At 40.2% G+C, this 15,990-nt stretch overlaps 1 protein-coding gene across 5 annotated transcripts in view; it reads left to right on the forward strand.

Moving 5' to 3' along the window:
• The window catches only part of CBX1 (chromobox 1), a 25,647-nt gene continuing 9,657 nt past the window's right edge, over positions 1–15,990 (forward strand). The window contains exons 1-3 of one of the 5 annotated variants that reach the window (XM_059878260.1): positions 1–216; positions 15,093–15,269; positions 15,718–15,895. In XM_059878260.1, the coding sequence (XP_059734243.1) occupies positions 15,130–15,269; positions 15,718–15,895 (318 nt within the window). In that variant the 5' untranslated portion in view covers positions 1–216; positions 15,093–15,129. 5 annotated transcript variants of the gene reach the window in all.

The raw sequence follows: 15,990 nt of genomic DNA on the forward strand, positions 1-15,990 counted from the left end.
GCGGTGCGGGCGGCGGGCAGCGCAGAGTGCGAGGCTCTTTTGTTCGTCTGAGGGGAGGGCCGTTGGCAGGGGCCTGCGGTACGCCGCTTCAGTGAGGGGCTCGACAGTGGTCACCCGGCTTGTTGCTTTTCTGGTCGCCACTCCCCCGGCCGGCCGGACAAGACCCGCCAGTAGCGCGACACCTATTCCTCTCGGGCTTGTGGGCGCTGCTCTGAGGTGAAGAGCCCGCTAGAGGCGGGCAAGCGGGGGGATGGCGCGCGGCGGCGGCGGCGGCGGCGGGAGCCCTGGATCAGGGGCCGCGAGCTCGCGGCGGAGGTTAGGAGCGGAGAGCGCGCCCGAGTCCCTCTCCCTCCCCGCGCCGAGCCTTCTGCCGGGCGCAGTGGGTAGGGCGAAGAGCGCGAGAAGATGGAGAGGGCGGGGCGGCGAGTCCGGAGCCAGAGATTGAAGCGATTTGGGATGGGCCGAGCATTTGCGCGTCGCCCTTCGGCCTGAGTAGACCAAGACAATGCTACGTGGGTTGGGTGGACGGCTGGGGGATTGGGCTGGAGAGGAAACATAGTAAATTGGGGAGAGGACGGACGGGACAGCCTGGGCGCTTGAACCAACGTAGGGAGGGTTGACGACTGCAAGACCCGAGGTTAGAAATGTAACCTGAGAATATTGGGTCCCGCCAGGGCTGCCATAGGAACTCCGCTTGCGGAGTTGCGGAGCAGTAACTTCGAGGAAATTGTAAGGGGGTGGGGGGCAGGGCAGCCCAAAGCGTAGTGCTTTGGGGAGGTCTGTTGAGTAAATTGGGGAAGGGCCTAGAAGGAGGGGTGGTATTTGCCTGGTTTTGCTCGGGGACTGGGGGTGGCGGGGAGAAACTGTTAAGAGTAAGTGGGCGGAGGTCCCGAGAGCTTTTCTGCGAGGCTTGCACAAGAAAAGGGAAAAACTGGTCACCGCTTGCTTCCTGGTTGATCGGCTGTAAGAATAATGTGTGGAAAAAAGATGGAACGCATTTTATTATCTTTTCCAGGTTTTCTCCTGCCTTCCTTCACTCGGTGTTTCCTTTAAGGAGTTAAAAAGTCCCAGTGCAACTCTTGCTTTAATTCATAATTAAATACATACGTTTTTATCTGGGATTGTTGTTGGTCACAAAAGGCAGTGAAATTGTAGAAATGTGTAGATGAGTTCATATTTAAGGAATGAAGTTAGTGAGAGATTGTGAGATGGTGTGGGAAGTTGAGAGAGAACGTGGAAAAGTTCATGAGATTGTGAGATTTTTTCCCTTGAGCTCTTAAGTTTTTTAGCCAGCTTGTCCTTGCTAGAAAATTTGAACACGAAGGGAGCACTACTTTACCCCTTTTTCAAAACTTCAGATGAAGGTTTTTCTTGGATTGCTGTTGCACTCAGACGTGTTACTGGTTCGACTCTGTTGAGGTGGCATTTACAAGAAGATCAGTTATACCAGAACCTCTGGCCGGGGGTTTAAGATAACCCTTCTCAATTGTGTTAAGACTCAGGTCGGCATTTTGGAATAGTTTTAAAAGGTCCAAGATTTTGGAATGGCTGCAGGAATACAGTTGGGAAATTAGTGTCTGTGTTCCAAAGTGCTTACAGATATTTATATGGAAAGTGATATGATTGAAGAGCACATTGTTGGAATCGGCCACTCCTTGATAAAGCTTTAGGGCAGTTCAGACTCTTGAGTCCTTTACAATTTTCTCTGTGGTGCTGTTTTCTTCATTGGCTGCTGTAGCCTAATTTTTTTTTTTTTCCCATTAAAAATGTAAATATCATATAGCTTTGTGCTTCTAGCTTCTTGATTAAAGGAGACCGAGAAAGAATACTCTATCCTGCAGTTTGACTACAGGATACTAATATCTTTATCATCATCTAAAGAAAGGAAGCAACCATTCTATCTTCTGGTGACCATTTTAGAGACTAGGAAAATATTTCTTTTTGAATTCACACCACTTAAAGAGAAGTGATGCATTTTTGTCATTTTCTAGTAGTTTACCAATGAAATCTTCCCTTTTTGTATACTGTCTCTGATGGTATAACAGATTTTCTGTTGTATTTGATGAATTTTTACATCATAGTTTACTTTTCTGGGTAGTTTTTTAAATAAGATGCTAATGGCTAGTTTATGGGTTCATGTAGGATGAGCCATGGCTCTTGTTCATCCAAGACTAAAATATAGTTCTTTCATATTGTTGAATGAATGGATAGGGCTTTGAGATCTTCCTGAGAATTCCCTGTGTTAGCAGAATAACTCTGTGCATTTATGTAATCAATTTGCCTGTTTTTGTTCTATGACATTTGGCAGAATGAAACTGTTGCCCTTGGCATTCTTGTCTTAGCCTCCGTTTTTAATATAGTCACCCGGGGTATTAAATACAGAAAAGGTATGCAGATTGTGTAAGTGGCATTTTTAAATACCCTAAGCCAGGACTAGGAGAGCACTCAGGATCTGGGTTTTCAACAGCAAGCTATATAGTACTTTGAATATTTTCTGTTATGTAAGTATTTTGAAAATTTTGTGTCCTTTGTATGGAGCTAGGTATTTCTCAATAGCAATGTCTATTGAAAACTTGAATAGCCTTTCCAAGGTTAATTGAAGAAGTTATTTGAATAAGGACAAAATTCTGATCGTGTAAGTATTTGAGTTACTGCCTTTAACCTTTTGTGATTTGCTGACCAAGAGAGGATGGCCTGATTTGTCTGTGAAATTGTGCCTTTCTTTAATAGTAGCTAACACGTTGAAAGCTTAACAACTGTGGTATTTGAGAAGTTAGTGTCATTATTCTGATTTTGTTTTGTTGTCTATGAATGCTTTGGTATCTGCTTTTAATTCCAACTTAGTCATAATTCTGGTCTTGCTTTCTAATCACTTATTTCATTTTAAACTAAAAGATTTGCTCCTGGTATCATTGTGTCTTGCTAATATTTACAGATACCTGTGGCTTATATATATAGAGAGAGAGAGAGTTTCATTTACATCAGCACAATGAAAAGGAGTTAGCCAAAGTTTTGGACACATCTCAGATAAAATTCTAATTTTATTTTCACACTGATATTCTAGTCCTAGATCCCAAAATTCGAGGACAGGGATTCCTTTAAAAAGAAAAGTCCTGCTCACTGGGTATGTGGCACAAATTCTTGTTTTTTGCTCAGTAAAGTTTTCCATCTGGAAAGCATTTGCCTCACAAACAGCTACAGCTAACGGACGAACTAAAAGCATTTAGAAACATGAGTCAGAAGGACTACAAATTGAATGTTCTATACATGCCTTCACCTGCCTTTCGATGTCTGGTAATGCTACTGATCATAATCCAATTTGTTTGCTGAACTTTCCCTGAAAAGCTAAGAGCTTTCAACCTCTGTTCCTTGGTTATCTGATTCTGAGACATCCATTCTTATTGCCCATATGGGGTTCAGCACCGTATGCCAGGTCCAGACCTACCTTTAATTGAGTGTCTGAGTAAAAATAAAAACAAAATGCTTTGGTAATTACAAGAAAAAGAGAAATAATACTTGGCTAAGTTGGGTAGACATGATGGAAGAAGTAGCATTTGCTCTAGCTCTTGAAGGATGGGTAAGATTTTGACTACTAGTTTTGGACAGGATAATAGCAACCCACTCCAGTATTCTTGCCTGGAAAATTCCATGGACAGAAGAGCCTGGCAGGCCGCAGTCCATGGGGCCGCAAACAGTTGGACACACCGAGCATGTGCGCGCGCACACTTCTAAGTAAAGAGCAAATCCACGCATGGAGGAAGTGTGCAAGTGTGTTCAGGTTATAGTTTTCTGTTTTGACAGGAATGTAAGATTTGTGAGGGAAGTGGGAGTCTGGAATAGGTGAATCTGAAGGGTTTAGATGTTACACTGAGGAGTTTGGCCTTTCTAAGGAAGGAGGAGGAGACTGCAGAAAATTTTGTAGCAGTTACTTGCTGCTTTCCTATTAAGTCTACTCCCACCCAAGATGGTTTACACCCTGCCTACCTCAGAAGTGCCTCATTGCATTTGTTAACAGTAGTTCCCTGGGCTTAAATTGCCTCCCTCCAGTCCTGCTTTTCAAATGCTGTTGGAGCCTTACCTCAAATCCTGACTTTTCAAAACCTCTAGTCACCCTAGCTATTTATTTTTCTAAACCCCAATAATACTTTTGTGGCTACTTATTCTTGCTTATATTTCTTTTCCTAATTATTACATACTCCTGTTATTTCTTCTGTTGAAATGAAAATGGACTTCACTTGCTTTTGTACTTTTTTGTATGTTTTTAATCTTACAGTCCTGGTTCTGTGTCTTACCCTTGGGAGACTTTGGGAATTTTCCTGTGCTTCAGAAAGCCTTAGTTTCCTGAAATGGACTTAATAGTGTTTGTTGTGAGAGTTGAATTAAGTGCCTTTCTATGCATTAAGTGTTCAGTATTCAGCAAAAGTTATATGTTATTACTAACCTTCATGGCATTTTCAAAAGCCTGTACTTCTGTGAGTGCAGATCCTGCTACCCTAGCCCAACAGTTCCATTTGCCTGGGTCGAAGGGGTTCCTGTGATGTGGAACTTTCAGAAGCTTTCAATGCTTTAGCTGGAATAAATTGGTTACCTTTTACCACCCAGGCTCTCAGTAAATGCTTATTGTTTTGATTTTTTTTTTAATAGATGGTATTAAAAGCCTGTAGAGCTGTAGTCATTAACTTTTATGCCGTTAACTGACTAGGCCTTGAACCTAAGCTAGAGGCAAAAGACAGGTCAGGAAAACATGGAATGGAAAAAGGAGCTAGATGAAGAAGGAATGAAGTGGGGAGTGAAATGCGCAGTAATTATCATCTGGTTCTTGTCTGCTGCTCCCTCAGTCTAGCTCTTTCTACCTGGCCACACTTCTGTTCCTCAGATAAAGCAAGCTCTTCTCACCCTAGGACTTTGAACCCACTGTTCTCTAAATTTGGTATATTTTTCTAAGTTTTGCCGAGTTGTCTCCTTAAAATCTTTATTGAATTTGTTACAGTAATGCTTCTGTTTTATGTTTTGGTGGCGAAGCATGTGGAATCTTAGCTCCCTGACAATAACCCGCACCCTCTGCATTGGAAGGCGAGATCTTAACCATTGCACCACTAGGGAAGTCCCATTAGTGTTTTCTTGCTGCTTGTCTGAGCCCTACTCTGCAGACACATGCGTGCATACACTCCCACTCATGCTCACTTATTTGTCCACGTTAGAATATAAAGTCTAAGAGACCAGGAATTTTGTTTGTGGTGGTCTCCCCATTTTTCTAGTGTCTCACACATAATAGACGCTCAGTAGATGATGTAGGAGTATGTTCACAGGAAGAGTTAATCTAAACCTAGTCTGGGGCTTCAAGGATGCTTCTTATGTGGGCATTTTAGTTAAGGGAGGTGGTTAAGTGGAGAATGGGGCAAAGGGCAAGGTAATCGTGATTGAGAGGGTTAGATGCAGTGGTCTTCAGTTCAAATGCAGTTAATGGTATGGAGGTCTTCATTTTTACATCAGTGGCTGCTGTTGAGAATGAACTGGGTTAGGAGGTACCCGGGCAGGAGATGGTGGTTACCTGGAGTAGGATGGTAGTAGTGGACTCGACAAATGTATAAGTTAAAAGATATTTAAGATAAAAATCAACAGGATTTAGTAAGAAACCAGATACAGAGTATGAATAGAGAGAAATCAATGTCATAATTTTGTCCTGAACTCAGTAAAAGCTACATGAATTCTTAGACCATTCATTTAATTGAGTAATTGACCTTTTTGAAAAGTATATCTGTAAAATCAGAGCCTGAAATCATAATCTCTGAAGTTTATTATAGAACTTTACCGTATAAATCATTAAAACTGACTTGGTATTTATGTAGTTTCTCCAGAAATCTTAAAGTTCCTTTTGCAAATAATTCTGTTGAAATTTTCCATTGTTTGTATCCAGAATTTACTTCCTTTTCCTCACCTATCTATCTTCATAGGAAGATGGATTCCTTTTGCCATTTACTACAAGGTCTTTATTTTTCTGCCTGGATGAGATAAAGAACATAAGGAATTTCTACACTTCAGGTGTATGAAATGTGATTTCTCAGTTTCTGGCAGCTCTTCTCTCTCAGTATTCCAGAAATGAGATCTTGGTTTCTGTTTTGTAATTACTCGTCATTCTTATCAGTCAGATCTGGGTCCTTCTTGAGTGTGTTCTGGAGCTGCTCTGATGTTTTGAAAAACCTAGCCATGAATTTCAGCCATATACAAAGGGGGAAAAAAATGGTATTTTCTCACCAAGTTCCCATTGCACTGGATTTCAGAGTTATGCTTAAAGCAGTACATAATTAATGAAGTAGAACGTAGGTACAGATATGTAAATAGATAATGAATGCCAGAAGGTCATAAAAAGCTCACCCCAGAGGAATTCCATGGAGTTATTACACCTGTCTTACAGATGAGGAAACTGAGTTTGCAGTAAATACACATAATGCCTATAGGCATAGTTTTGAGAGATCGAGGACAGGAAAGATATGCTTCTGGTGCTCATACTAGCTAGCTTTCATCTGGTTAGAGGAATTATAAGGAGTCTTCAAGCAGTACTCTTCCAGTGTCATTGCTAGGAGAAAAGAGGTCTAGAGTGAATGCTGTTGAAGATGATATAGAGGTTTTGTTTTCAAGAACATCAGTTATCACTTACTGTTCCAGCCTTATTCTAAATGGGCTGGAATAATGGGCTTTATGGAGAAAGTAAAATGTTCACCTACCTTTTCGCTAAGTATAAGAATTGATTTGTGTTTGCAATAATTTACTGAGGAATGTAGCTTCTGTCAGTCCTCTTGTAGCAGTGGCTTTTTTCCGAGGATGTGCATCAGATCGCCTAAGGAGCTTTTAAAGATGAGATGCCGTGATCAAAGCAACACTGTTTGCAATAATAAAAAATAGTAAACAACCAAAATTTTCATCACTAGGTGAGTGGTTAGAGTATGGTGTGTCCATACATATGGAATACTGTGCAGCTTAAGAAAGGAGATCTTTATGGAACAATGTCAGAGATACATTCTATTAAAAGGCAAATTATAGAACTGTAATATCTACTTTCACATATGTACATCTGGGTCAGTTTACATGTAGAAGGACAAAGACAGATTTTGAGGAAGGAAACTGATTTCCTACACTAAGTAATTTTGTAATTGAATATGAATACATATATTACAATTAGAAAAACAAAATATTTTAAAAAATAATACACATACTCTATTTTTTGACTCAGTGGATGTAGACTTCTGTATTTATAAATTCCATAGGTGAGTCTTTTTCTCATTTAGGTGAAAGTTCTCTGTTCACGGTCTGCTTTCCTGTGAATTCTTGCTTAATATAGACTCACCAGACCAGTGTGTTTTACCTTGGCATTTACTGAGAATGCCCTACTGGTCTGGTTTCAGAGGTCTGTAGATATTACCTTGTCCTCACATCTGGAGTTTGACCTTTCTGAAAGCTAGCAAGAAATCAGCTTAGAAGTTCTGGGGTAGCCCTTTATAATTCATGTATGTGATGGCAATCAGGAGCTGTGCTCATTGTCTTCTCAGATCCTTCTCATACCCTTTCACTCGGACTTCACTTTATTGCACTTCGCTGTATTGTGTTTTGAAGATAATTGGATTTTTTACAAATTGAAGGTTTACAAGTTAAAAGTTTATGGCAACCCTGTGTCGGTCGAATAAGTCTGTCAGTGCCATTTTTCCAACAGCATCTGCTCACTTTATGTCTCTGTGTCACATTTTGGCAATTCTCTCAATACATCAAACTTTTCATTACTGTTAAATTTGTTATAGTGATCTGTGACCAGTGATCTTTGATATTACTATTGTGATTGTTTTTGGGTGCCACAAACCATGCCCATTTAAGACAGCAGAACTTAATCTGCCAGCTGTTCCAGTCTCTCTTCCTCTCCCCAGGCCTCCCTATTCCTTGAAATTAGGCCATTTAATAACACTACAATGCCCTCTTAAGTATTCAAGTGAAAGGAAAAGTTGTGTCACTCACTTTAGAGGCTAAAAACTATTAAGTTTTAATGAGGAAGGCATGTTAAAAGCCAAAGGCCAAAGATAGGCACTGGTTAGCCACGTTATGAATGCAAAGGAAGTTTCTGAAGGAAATTAAAAGTGCTACTCCAGTGAACACGTGAATGATAAGAAAACAAAACAGCCTTTTGCTCATATGTAGAAAGTTTTAATGGTCTGGATAGAAGATTAAACCAGTTACAGCATTTCCTTAAGGCAAAGTCTAATCCAGAGAAGGCCCTAACTCCTCATTTCTATGAAAGCCTCACAAGGTAAGGTAGCTGCAGAAAAGTCAGCAGAGGTTGGTTAGTAAGATTTAAAGAAAGAAGCTGTCTGCTAATTTAAAAGTGCAAGGTGATGCAAGTGGTGCAAGTGCTGATGTAGAAGGTACAGCAAGTTATAGAAGATCTAGCTGAAATAATTAATGAAGTTGGCTACAGTAAACAACATATTTTCAGTGTAGATGAAACAACCTTCTATTGGAAGAAGATGCCATGTAGTCGTCTTGCTATGATAAAGTCATAGCAAGAGAGGAGAAGTCAATACCTGGCTTCAAAGGATAGGCTGACTCTATAGGGGCTAAGATAGCTGGTGACTTTCAGTTGAAGCCAGTGCTCATTTACCATTCAAAAATCTTAGGGCCCTTAAAACTCTAATCTGACTGTTCTGTAAAGGGAATAACAAAACCTGGATGACAGCGAATCTGTTTACAACACAGTTTACAGCATGGCCCCCTGCAGTTTTTGGTCTTAGAATGTATGGTACTTTCCTTATATCCCTTTTTCCAGACTATTCTGTTTTCCAGTTTCAAACAAAAACTCTTCAGCTTTTCTATTGCCCAGTGCATCTCCTTAACAATAACTTTATCATTTTAAATCTTAATTTATTTCACATGGAAAAACTAATACTTGGTGTGAAAAGATCTGCTGCACACAATAAAGTTACAGTATTTTAAGCCCACTGTTGAGGCCTACTGCTCAGGAAAAAAGATTCTTTTCAAAATATTACTGCTTATTGATAATACACTTGGTCACCCAAGAGCTCTAAAGGAGATGTAAAAGATTAATGTTTTCATGCCTGTGAACACAGCATCATTCTGCAGCCAGTAGATCAAGGAATCATTTTGACTTTCAAGTGTTATTATTTAAGAAATACATTTTGTAAGGCTATAATGGCCATAGATAGTGACTCCTCTGATAGATCTGGGGAAAGAAAATTGAAAACCTTCTGGAAAGGATTCACCATTCTAGATACCATTAAGAACATTCGTGGTTCATTGGAAGAGGTCAAAATATCAACACTAACAGGAATTTGGAAGAAGTTAATTCCTGGCCATTATGGATGACCTTGAGGAGTTCAAGACTTTAGTGAAGGAAATGCACATGTAGTGGAAATAGCAAGATAATTAGATTTAGAAGGGGAGTCTGAAGAGGAAATTACTGCAATCTCAAAATAAAACTTAAACTGATGAGGAGTTGCTTCCTATGGTTGAGCCAAAAAAGTGGTTTCTTGAGATAGAATCTACTCCTGGTGGAGATACTGTGAAGGTTGTTGAAATGACAACAAAGGATTCAGAATATTATACAAACTCATTTGATGAAGCAACAGCAAGGTTTGACAGGACTGACTCCGATTTTGAAAGAAGTTCTGTGGGTAAAAGGCTATCAAATAGCATGAATACTACAAAGAAAGCACTTTATGAAAGGAAGAGTCAATGTGGAGAACTCCATTGTTTTATTTTAAGAAACTGTCATAACCACCCAATCTTTCATAATGTACCACCTTCATCAGTCTGCAGCCGTCAACATGAAGGCAAGACTCTTCACTAGCAAAAAGATTATGACTTGCTGAAGGTGCAAATGGTGGTTAGCATTTTTAGCAGTATTTTTAAGGTATATGTATTGGTTATTTAGACATAATGCTATTGCATGGTTAGTAGACTACAGTATAGTGTGAACAACTTTTATATGCACTGGGAAAAGAGAAAAGTTGTGAGACTCATTTTATTGTAGAGGTCTGGAGGTATGCCTGTGTTCAAAAACAGAATGCCTAATCCTGTGTCTGATACTTCACTGTCTTCTGCCTGCAAGCAGCGTTGTTACTCCTTTCCACTTTCTAGCTCTTAACTGTAAGAGTGGAGGGGTGTCTAGGAGAATCTCAACTGTGTTTTTTTCTCTTAAAGAACTATGAGTTCATGACTCTTGCTTCAGATTTACACTATTCCTAGATTCATTGGGACACCATATAACAAGTTTGGGTTCTTAAAACTGGCATTAGCCTACTTGCTAAGCAACAAAAATGCAAAATTCTGCACTTGTCAGGGCTTCCCTATTGGCTCAGTGGCAAAGAATCCACCTGCAATGCAGGAGATGTGAGTTTGATCCTTGGGTCGGGAAGAACCCCTGGAGGAGGAAATGGCAACCCATTTTCCTAGCAGTGTTCTTGCCAGGAAAATCCCATGGACAGAGGAGCCTGGCGGGCTGCTGTCCATGGGGTTGCAAAGAGTCGGACATGACTGAAACGACTGAGCACACAGCACTTGTCAATTTAAAAGACTCAGAAGACTCCTGGGGCCCTAAAAGCCAAAACTTTGTCACACCTGTTGATTTAATTAACAGCTGTTGTTCATTTGCTAAGTTGCAACCCCATGGATGCAGCACACCAGGCTCCTCTGTCCTCGCCCATCTCCCAGAGTCTGCTCAAATTCATGTCCACTGAGTCAGTGATGCTATCTAACCATCTCTTCCTCAGCCGCCCCCTTCTTTTGCCTTCAGTCTTTCCCAGCATGCGGGTCTTTTCAAGTGAGTGTGCTCTCCACATCAGCAGACTCACTGGAAAAGACCAAGTAGTTTTTAAACACCTATACATATTCAAGATATTAACTGAAAGAAATCATTGTCCATCACTTATTTACTGATGACAGATTGTAGAGAGGGATCCTTGTACAGACTGGAGGGAAATCTCCCTTTAAGTGTTATGTTGTTCCTTGGTCTAGCTCCTAGATCTGTGTGTGTGGCAGGGTCATTAGCCCAGCCCTGCTAGGAAATGTGCATACTGAAGTGCTATAATTTTATTAATTGTGTGAGCTTGGGAGGTTTATTTCCTGTAAATGTGTTGTGTTATCTCTGAGGTGTCAATGACATCTGAATGGCTTATTTTATAGGATGATTTCAAAGATCAAATGAGTTGTGGTAGCACATTAACTGTAAAGTGCAATATAAATGTAAAGTATTGTTTTTCTAGGCATTTTAAATGTGGCATATCAGACTTCCCTCGTGGTCCAGTGGTTCAGAATCCTGCCAAAGCAGGGCACATGGGTTCAGTCCCTGCTTTGGGAAGATCCCACATGCCTTGGGGCAGCTAAGCCTGTGCACCACAACTACTACTGATGTCTGCCCTCTAGAGACCAGCCATCCTCAGCTACTGAAGCCCCGGTGCCCTAGAGCCCATACTCTTGCAACAAGAGAAGCCACTGCAATGAGAAACCTGTGCACCAAAACTAGAGTAGCCCCCACTCTGCGACTAGAGAAAGCCTGCGTGCAGCAGTGAAGACCCAGCACAGACAAAAGTTAAAATTAATTTTTTTAAATGTGGCAGATCCAGTTAAACATTTAGGTAAAAATTATAGCAGCTTAACTGATCATAGGTATTTTTGTCTGAAACGTCGTGATGAGCCTTAAGAAGACTTGTCCACGGACTAAGATTTCTGAGTTAATTTAGAACTGTTCACCTCTGTGTACACATTGTGATGTTCTGGTATATATCTTGACCCTTTGTTCGTTGATTTTGGCACTTTTTATGCTATAATTTGGTTGCCAGGATATTTAGAGAGAGTGGCAAATAGAATTGACTAATGGCATTTTTCCATTGTGCTACTACTCTGATCTGAGTTACTTTGAAATTTCCTTGACAAGCAATTCCAATTGAGAGCCCTCCTTCCAGGTATTACTGCTGGTATTTGGAGACTGCCATATTCAAGGAGAGGGGATTTCTCTTGACATTATCAGTTTGGAAAGTACATGCAAATGATTGGTCTGTTAATATTTAAGGGAATGTTGGCTTGTCTGACTTCCCTGGTGGCTCAGACAGTAAAGAGTCTGCCCACAATGCGGAAGACCCAAGTTTGATCCTTGAGTCAGGAAGATTCCCTAGAGAAGGAAATGGCAATTCACTCCAGTATTCTGGAAAATCCCACAGATGGAGAACCCTGGAGGGCTACAGTCCATGGGGTCGCAAAGAGTTGGTCACGACTGAGCAACTAACACTTTCACTTTGGCTTGTCTGAAAGTGCTTGGTTTTGTGGGAAGAGTGAGTTGTGTATTTAATCCACTTCTCTACTGACTTTGACAAATGGCTTATTCAGCACCCCAGAGATGTACCAGTAAATAAGGAAAAAACTCACATTGGGAAGCCTGGCTGAGAATCTCCAATATAAAGAATCTAACCTGGAGACAGGTGCTGGGATGAGCTAGTTAAGAAAACTCAAGACAGAAGTGGAGGTCTATTTTCTACATTCTTCACTTCTCATTTGAGCTCTTAGGACAATGAGTTTAAATAAGAGGAAAATCAAAAAGTCTCATTCCAGATTTCCCAGTAGCTAGAGATGAGGTAAAAACTGTCATTATTTTGTAGTAGCAGGACTTCTTGTAAGACAAATACAGCTATTAATGTAGACAACACAGATAAATAGCTCTTAATTCTGAAGCCAGAGTGATAAGACTGCCTTTTCTTTACTTTCTTTAATTGCTTAGAAGAAGGTTGATTACTGGTTTGGAGTTGTCTGTAAACCACTGTTCTCTTTCTGTTTAGAAAGGGAGTGGCTTCTAATTTCTGAGTCCAAACTAATGTAGGGAGTTGTGGTACCCTTTGTTGTTGAAAGGTAACTGTCAATTTATTTTTCTCTGCACATTAACCAAAGACTGAAGATAAATCTTGCAAAGAGAGCACTTGTTCTTGGGAGCAGCTACTACTGCAGCACTTACCCTAAAGAAAAATTAGGTTTGTTTTCTTTACTGATAAAATAACGCTTATCGTGGCAATCAGAATTCTGAAAACCTGAAAATACTTCCCTCCGGGAAGAAGAAACAGCCTTTGAATCAGAGGCACAATAGCCAATAATAAGCCAAAACTGACATTCAATGCATTGATTAGTCTGTTCAGTAACAGAGGAAAAGGAAAACTCATGTGGCACTAAAACATAGAGGGGTGGGGGAGGGGAGGAAAACAAAATCTTTGGTATGTAAAAGAAGAAGAGATCAGCAAATGTAAATGAAGAAGAGTCAGCATAGAGGTGTGTTTGAGCTGTGTGGGCAGGGGCATTGGGTGTTGCCATAGACCACACTAAAAGCACCTCAGAAAACTTTCTTCATGTGAAAAGTTCAGAATGCCTTTAGTGGAAGAGGTATCTTTATTTTTAATTGGCAGACAGGTTTCTGGAAAACAGGGACCATTACTTACTCTCTTGAATCTCCAGTCTCCAGCAGTGCCTAAAATTTTCTAGCAGCCAACCAAATGTTTGTTGTTTCACTAGTCCGAATTGCTCATATGTACCGAAATGAGAATATCTCAGAATGTAAACTACCTCAACATCTGTAGATACTGTAACTGATTCACAATGGTGAGTCTGATTTTTATGAAAGGTTTATTTCATATAGTCTATAGGTGAGCTCTTTCTAAATATATTCTGTCCACATGCCAGTTTAAAAATATATAGAAGTGTTTATACTTTAACTCAGTAAGACTCCTTTCCCAAGGATGCTAGAAATAAGCAGTTTAACCCCCAAATTGGCACTGCCTTAAATACAAACATGAAACATGGTAGTAACCACTTTGTTGTCTCGGATCATCTGCCATACTTTTGTCTCTATAGTTCCTGTTGGTAGCTGATCTATCAGTTTGTAGATTTCAGCCAGTTTTGTAGATCAATTTTATTGTATTAGTATCTTATGGCGCCACCTACTGACACAGTTGTAGGCTTTATGCCTACCCAGCAGTTAGATGAGTTGTACAAAGGACCGAAGAGAACAGATTTGTAGGGGACTGGAAAAACCCTTAGAGGTTACTGTGTGTGTGTGCTAAGTTGCTTCAGTTGTGTCTGACTCTTTGCAGCCTGTGGACTGTAGCCCACCAGGCTCCTCTGTCCATAGGATTCTCCAGGCAAGAATACTGGAGTGGGTTGCCATGCCCTCCTCCAGGGGATCTTCCCAACCAAGGGATTGAACCCATGTCTCTTATGTCTCCTGCATTGGCACGTGGGTTCTTTACCACTAGCACCACCTGGGAAGCCTTAGAGGTTATCTAGCTTGATGATATATTACACAAAAAATACAGGTTTTGTTATCTGTGATATCTTTTTTCTCATACTTACTTCCAAATTAGAGAATCTCATGGTCATTCTGGCATTTTTATGAATCTTTCTCAGACTTAGAAATAAAAAGAATAAAAACAAATGAGAATTAATGGTGGCATTCTTAGAAAAGAAAATCACATAAAAAAACTTTAGGGAACTCAAAAGAGATGGTGCTTAACAATGCGGAAGAATTGTATATATTATATATGCATATACAGAAGGGAAAATTAAACTAGATGTCTAATAAATAGGATAAGCCATTTGCCATAGTAAAAATCCAAGTCGAATACTTTGGTGAAATTGAAAAACATTCAGAAAATAGGAGAAAATATGGATCAGCGGGTTATATATATTTTAGGTTTGATGTATAGACCTTATTTTTGGGAAGATTGCTTTTCTTTCAAATTAATGTAATACTTTAGATATCATAAGTAAAGAAGTATTGGGAGTTATTTTTAAACTTAGAATGAGTATAAAAATTTTAAGTGGATGTGCAGGCATAAAGAAGTTTTGCTGTGAGACTAGTTGGAGCTCTTTTAGAAAACTAACTTTCTAGTTCATCATAATCAGAAAACTCTTGGCTATTGAAAATGAATAGGCATAACATTTAATAACAGCATTGGGCCCTATTAAAGTCATTTTTTATATCCCTGGTTTTCTTATCCACATATTCCTCTAAGAAGAGTGCTCTAATGCCCTTTTTATTTCCTTTATCATTTTAGCAGCGTCATCCTTTATACCAGAAAGCTGGCGGGCACTATGGGGAAAAAACAAAACAAGAAGAAAGTGGAGGAGGTGCTAGAAGAAGAGGAAGAAGAATATGTGGTGGAAAAAGTTCTAGACCGTCGAGTGGTAAAGGGCAAAGTGGAGTATCTCCTAAAGTGGAAGGGGTTCTCAGAGTAAGTTTCATTCACCCAGAAAGATCTGTTCATCCGATCACCAACTGTCTCTCAGGAGACTGATAATGTGCATGACACAGGGCACAGGGTGCTCTGATGGGTACATTGTGACTCTGGCTTGGCCTCCATGGCTTATAGTCTAATTAGGAAAATGATCTACATGTACGAAATGCTATCATGCATGACCAATTTCTGATGAGCAGGTTTGTGTGTGGCTTAAGACTGATGCAAGTTTGCAAAGATAAAGTAAACTTTCTTTTGAATGAGGCAGCTTTCAATTTGTGTTAATACTAAAAAGCCCCCTACCCCTTACCAAGAAATTTGAACTTTGTCAAGTTCTTGGTCTTGGACAGAATCTAGTTCTCTTCCAAGTACAACAGCTCTCGTTCTCCTGTGCCTCTCAGTGGCGTGTGTACTAACTTTGTGACTCTTGTGCCTCTGGTTTCAGTGAGGATAACACATGGGAACCAGAAGAGAACCTGGATTGCCCTGACCTCATTGCTGAGTTTCTGCAGTCACAGAAAACAGCACACGAGACAGATAAATCAGAGGGAGGCAAACGCAAAGCTGATTCTGATTCGGAAGATAAGGGGGAGGAGAGCAAACCAAAGAAGAAGAAAGAAGAGGTAAGACTTGAAGTAAGAATTTTTACTAGCCCAGAATTCATGCTGCTGTCAAAGAAGCTGATAGCCAGATAATTTCAGCACTTTTGTTCCGCTGC

This window comes from Bos taurus, chromosome 19 (assembly GCF_002263795.3).
Source record: "Bos taurus isolate L1 Dominette 01449 registration number 42190680 breed Hereford chromosome 19, ARS-UCD2.0, whole genome shotgun sequence".
NCBI classification, from domain to species: Eukaryota; Metazoa; Chordata; class Mammalia; order Artiodactyla; family Bovidae; genus Bos; species Bos taurus.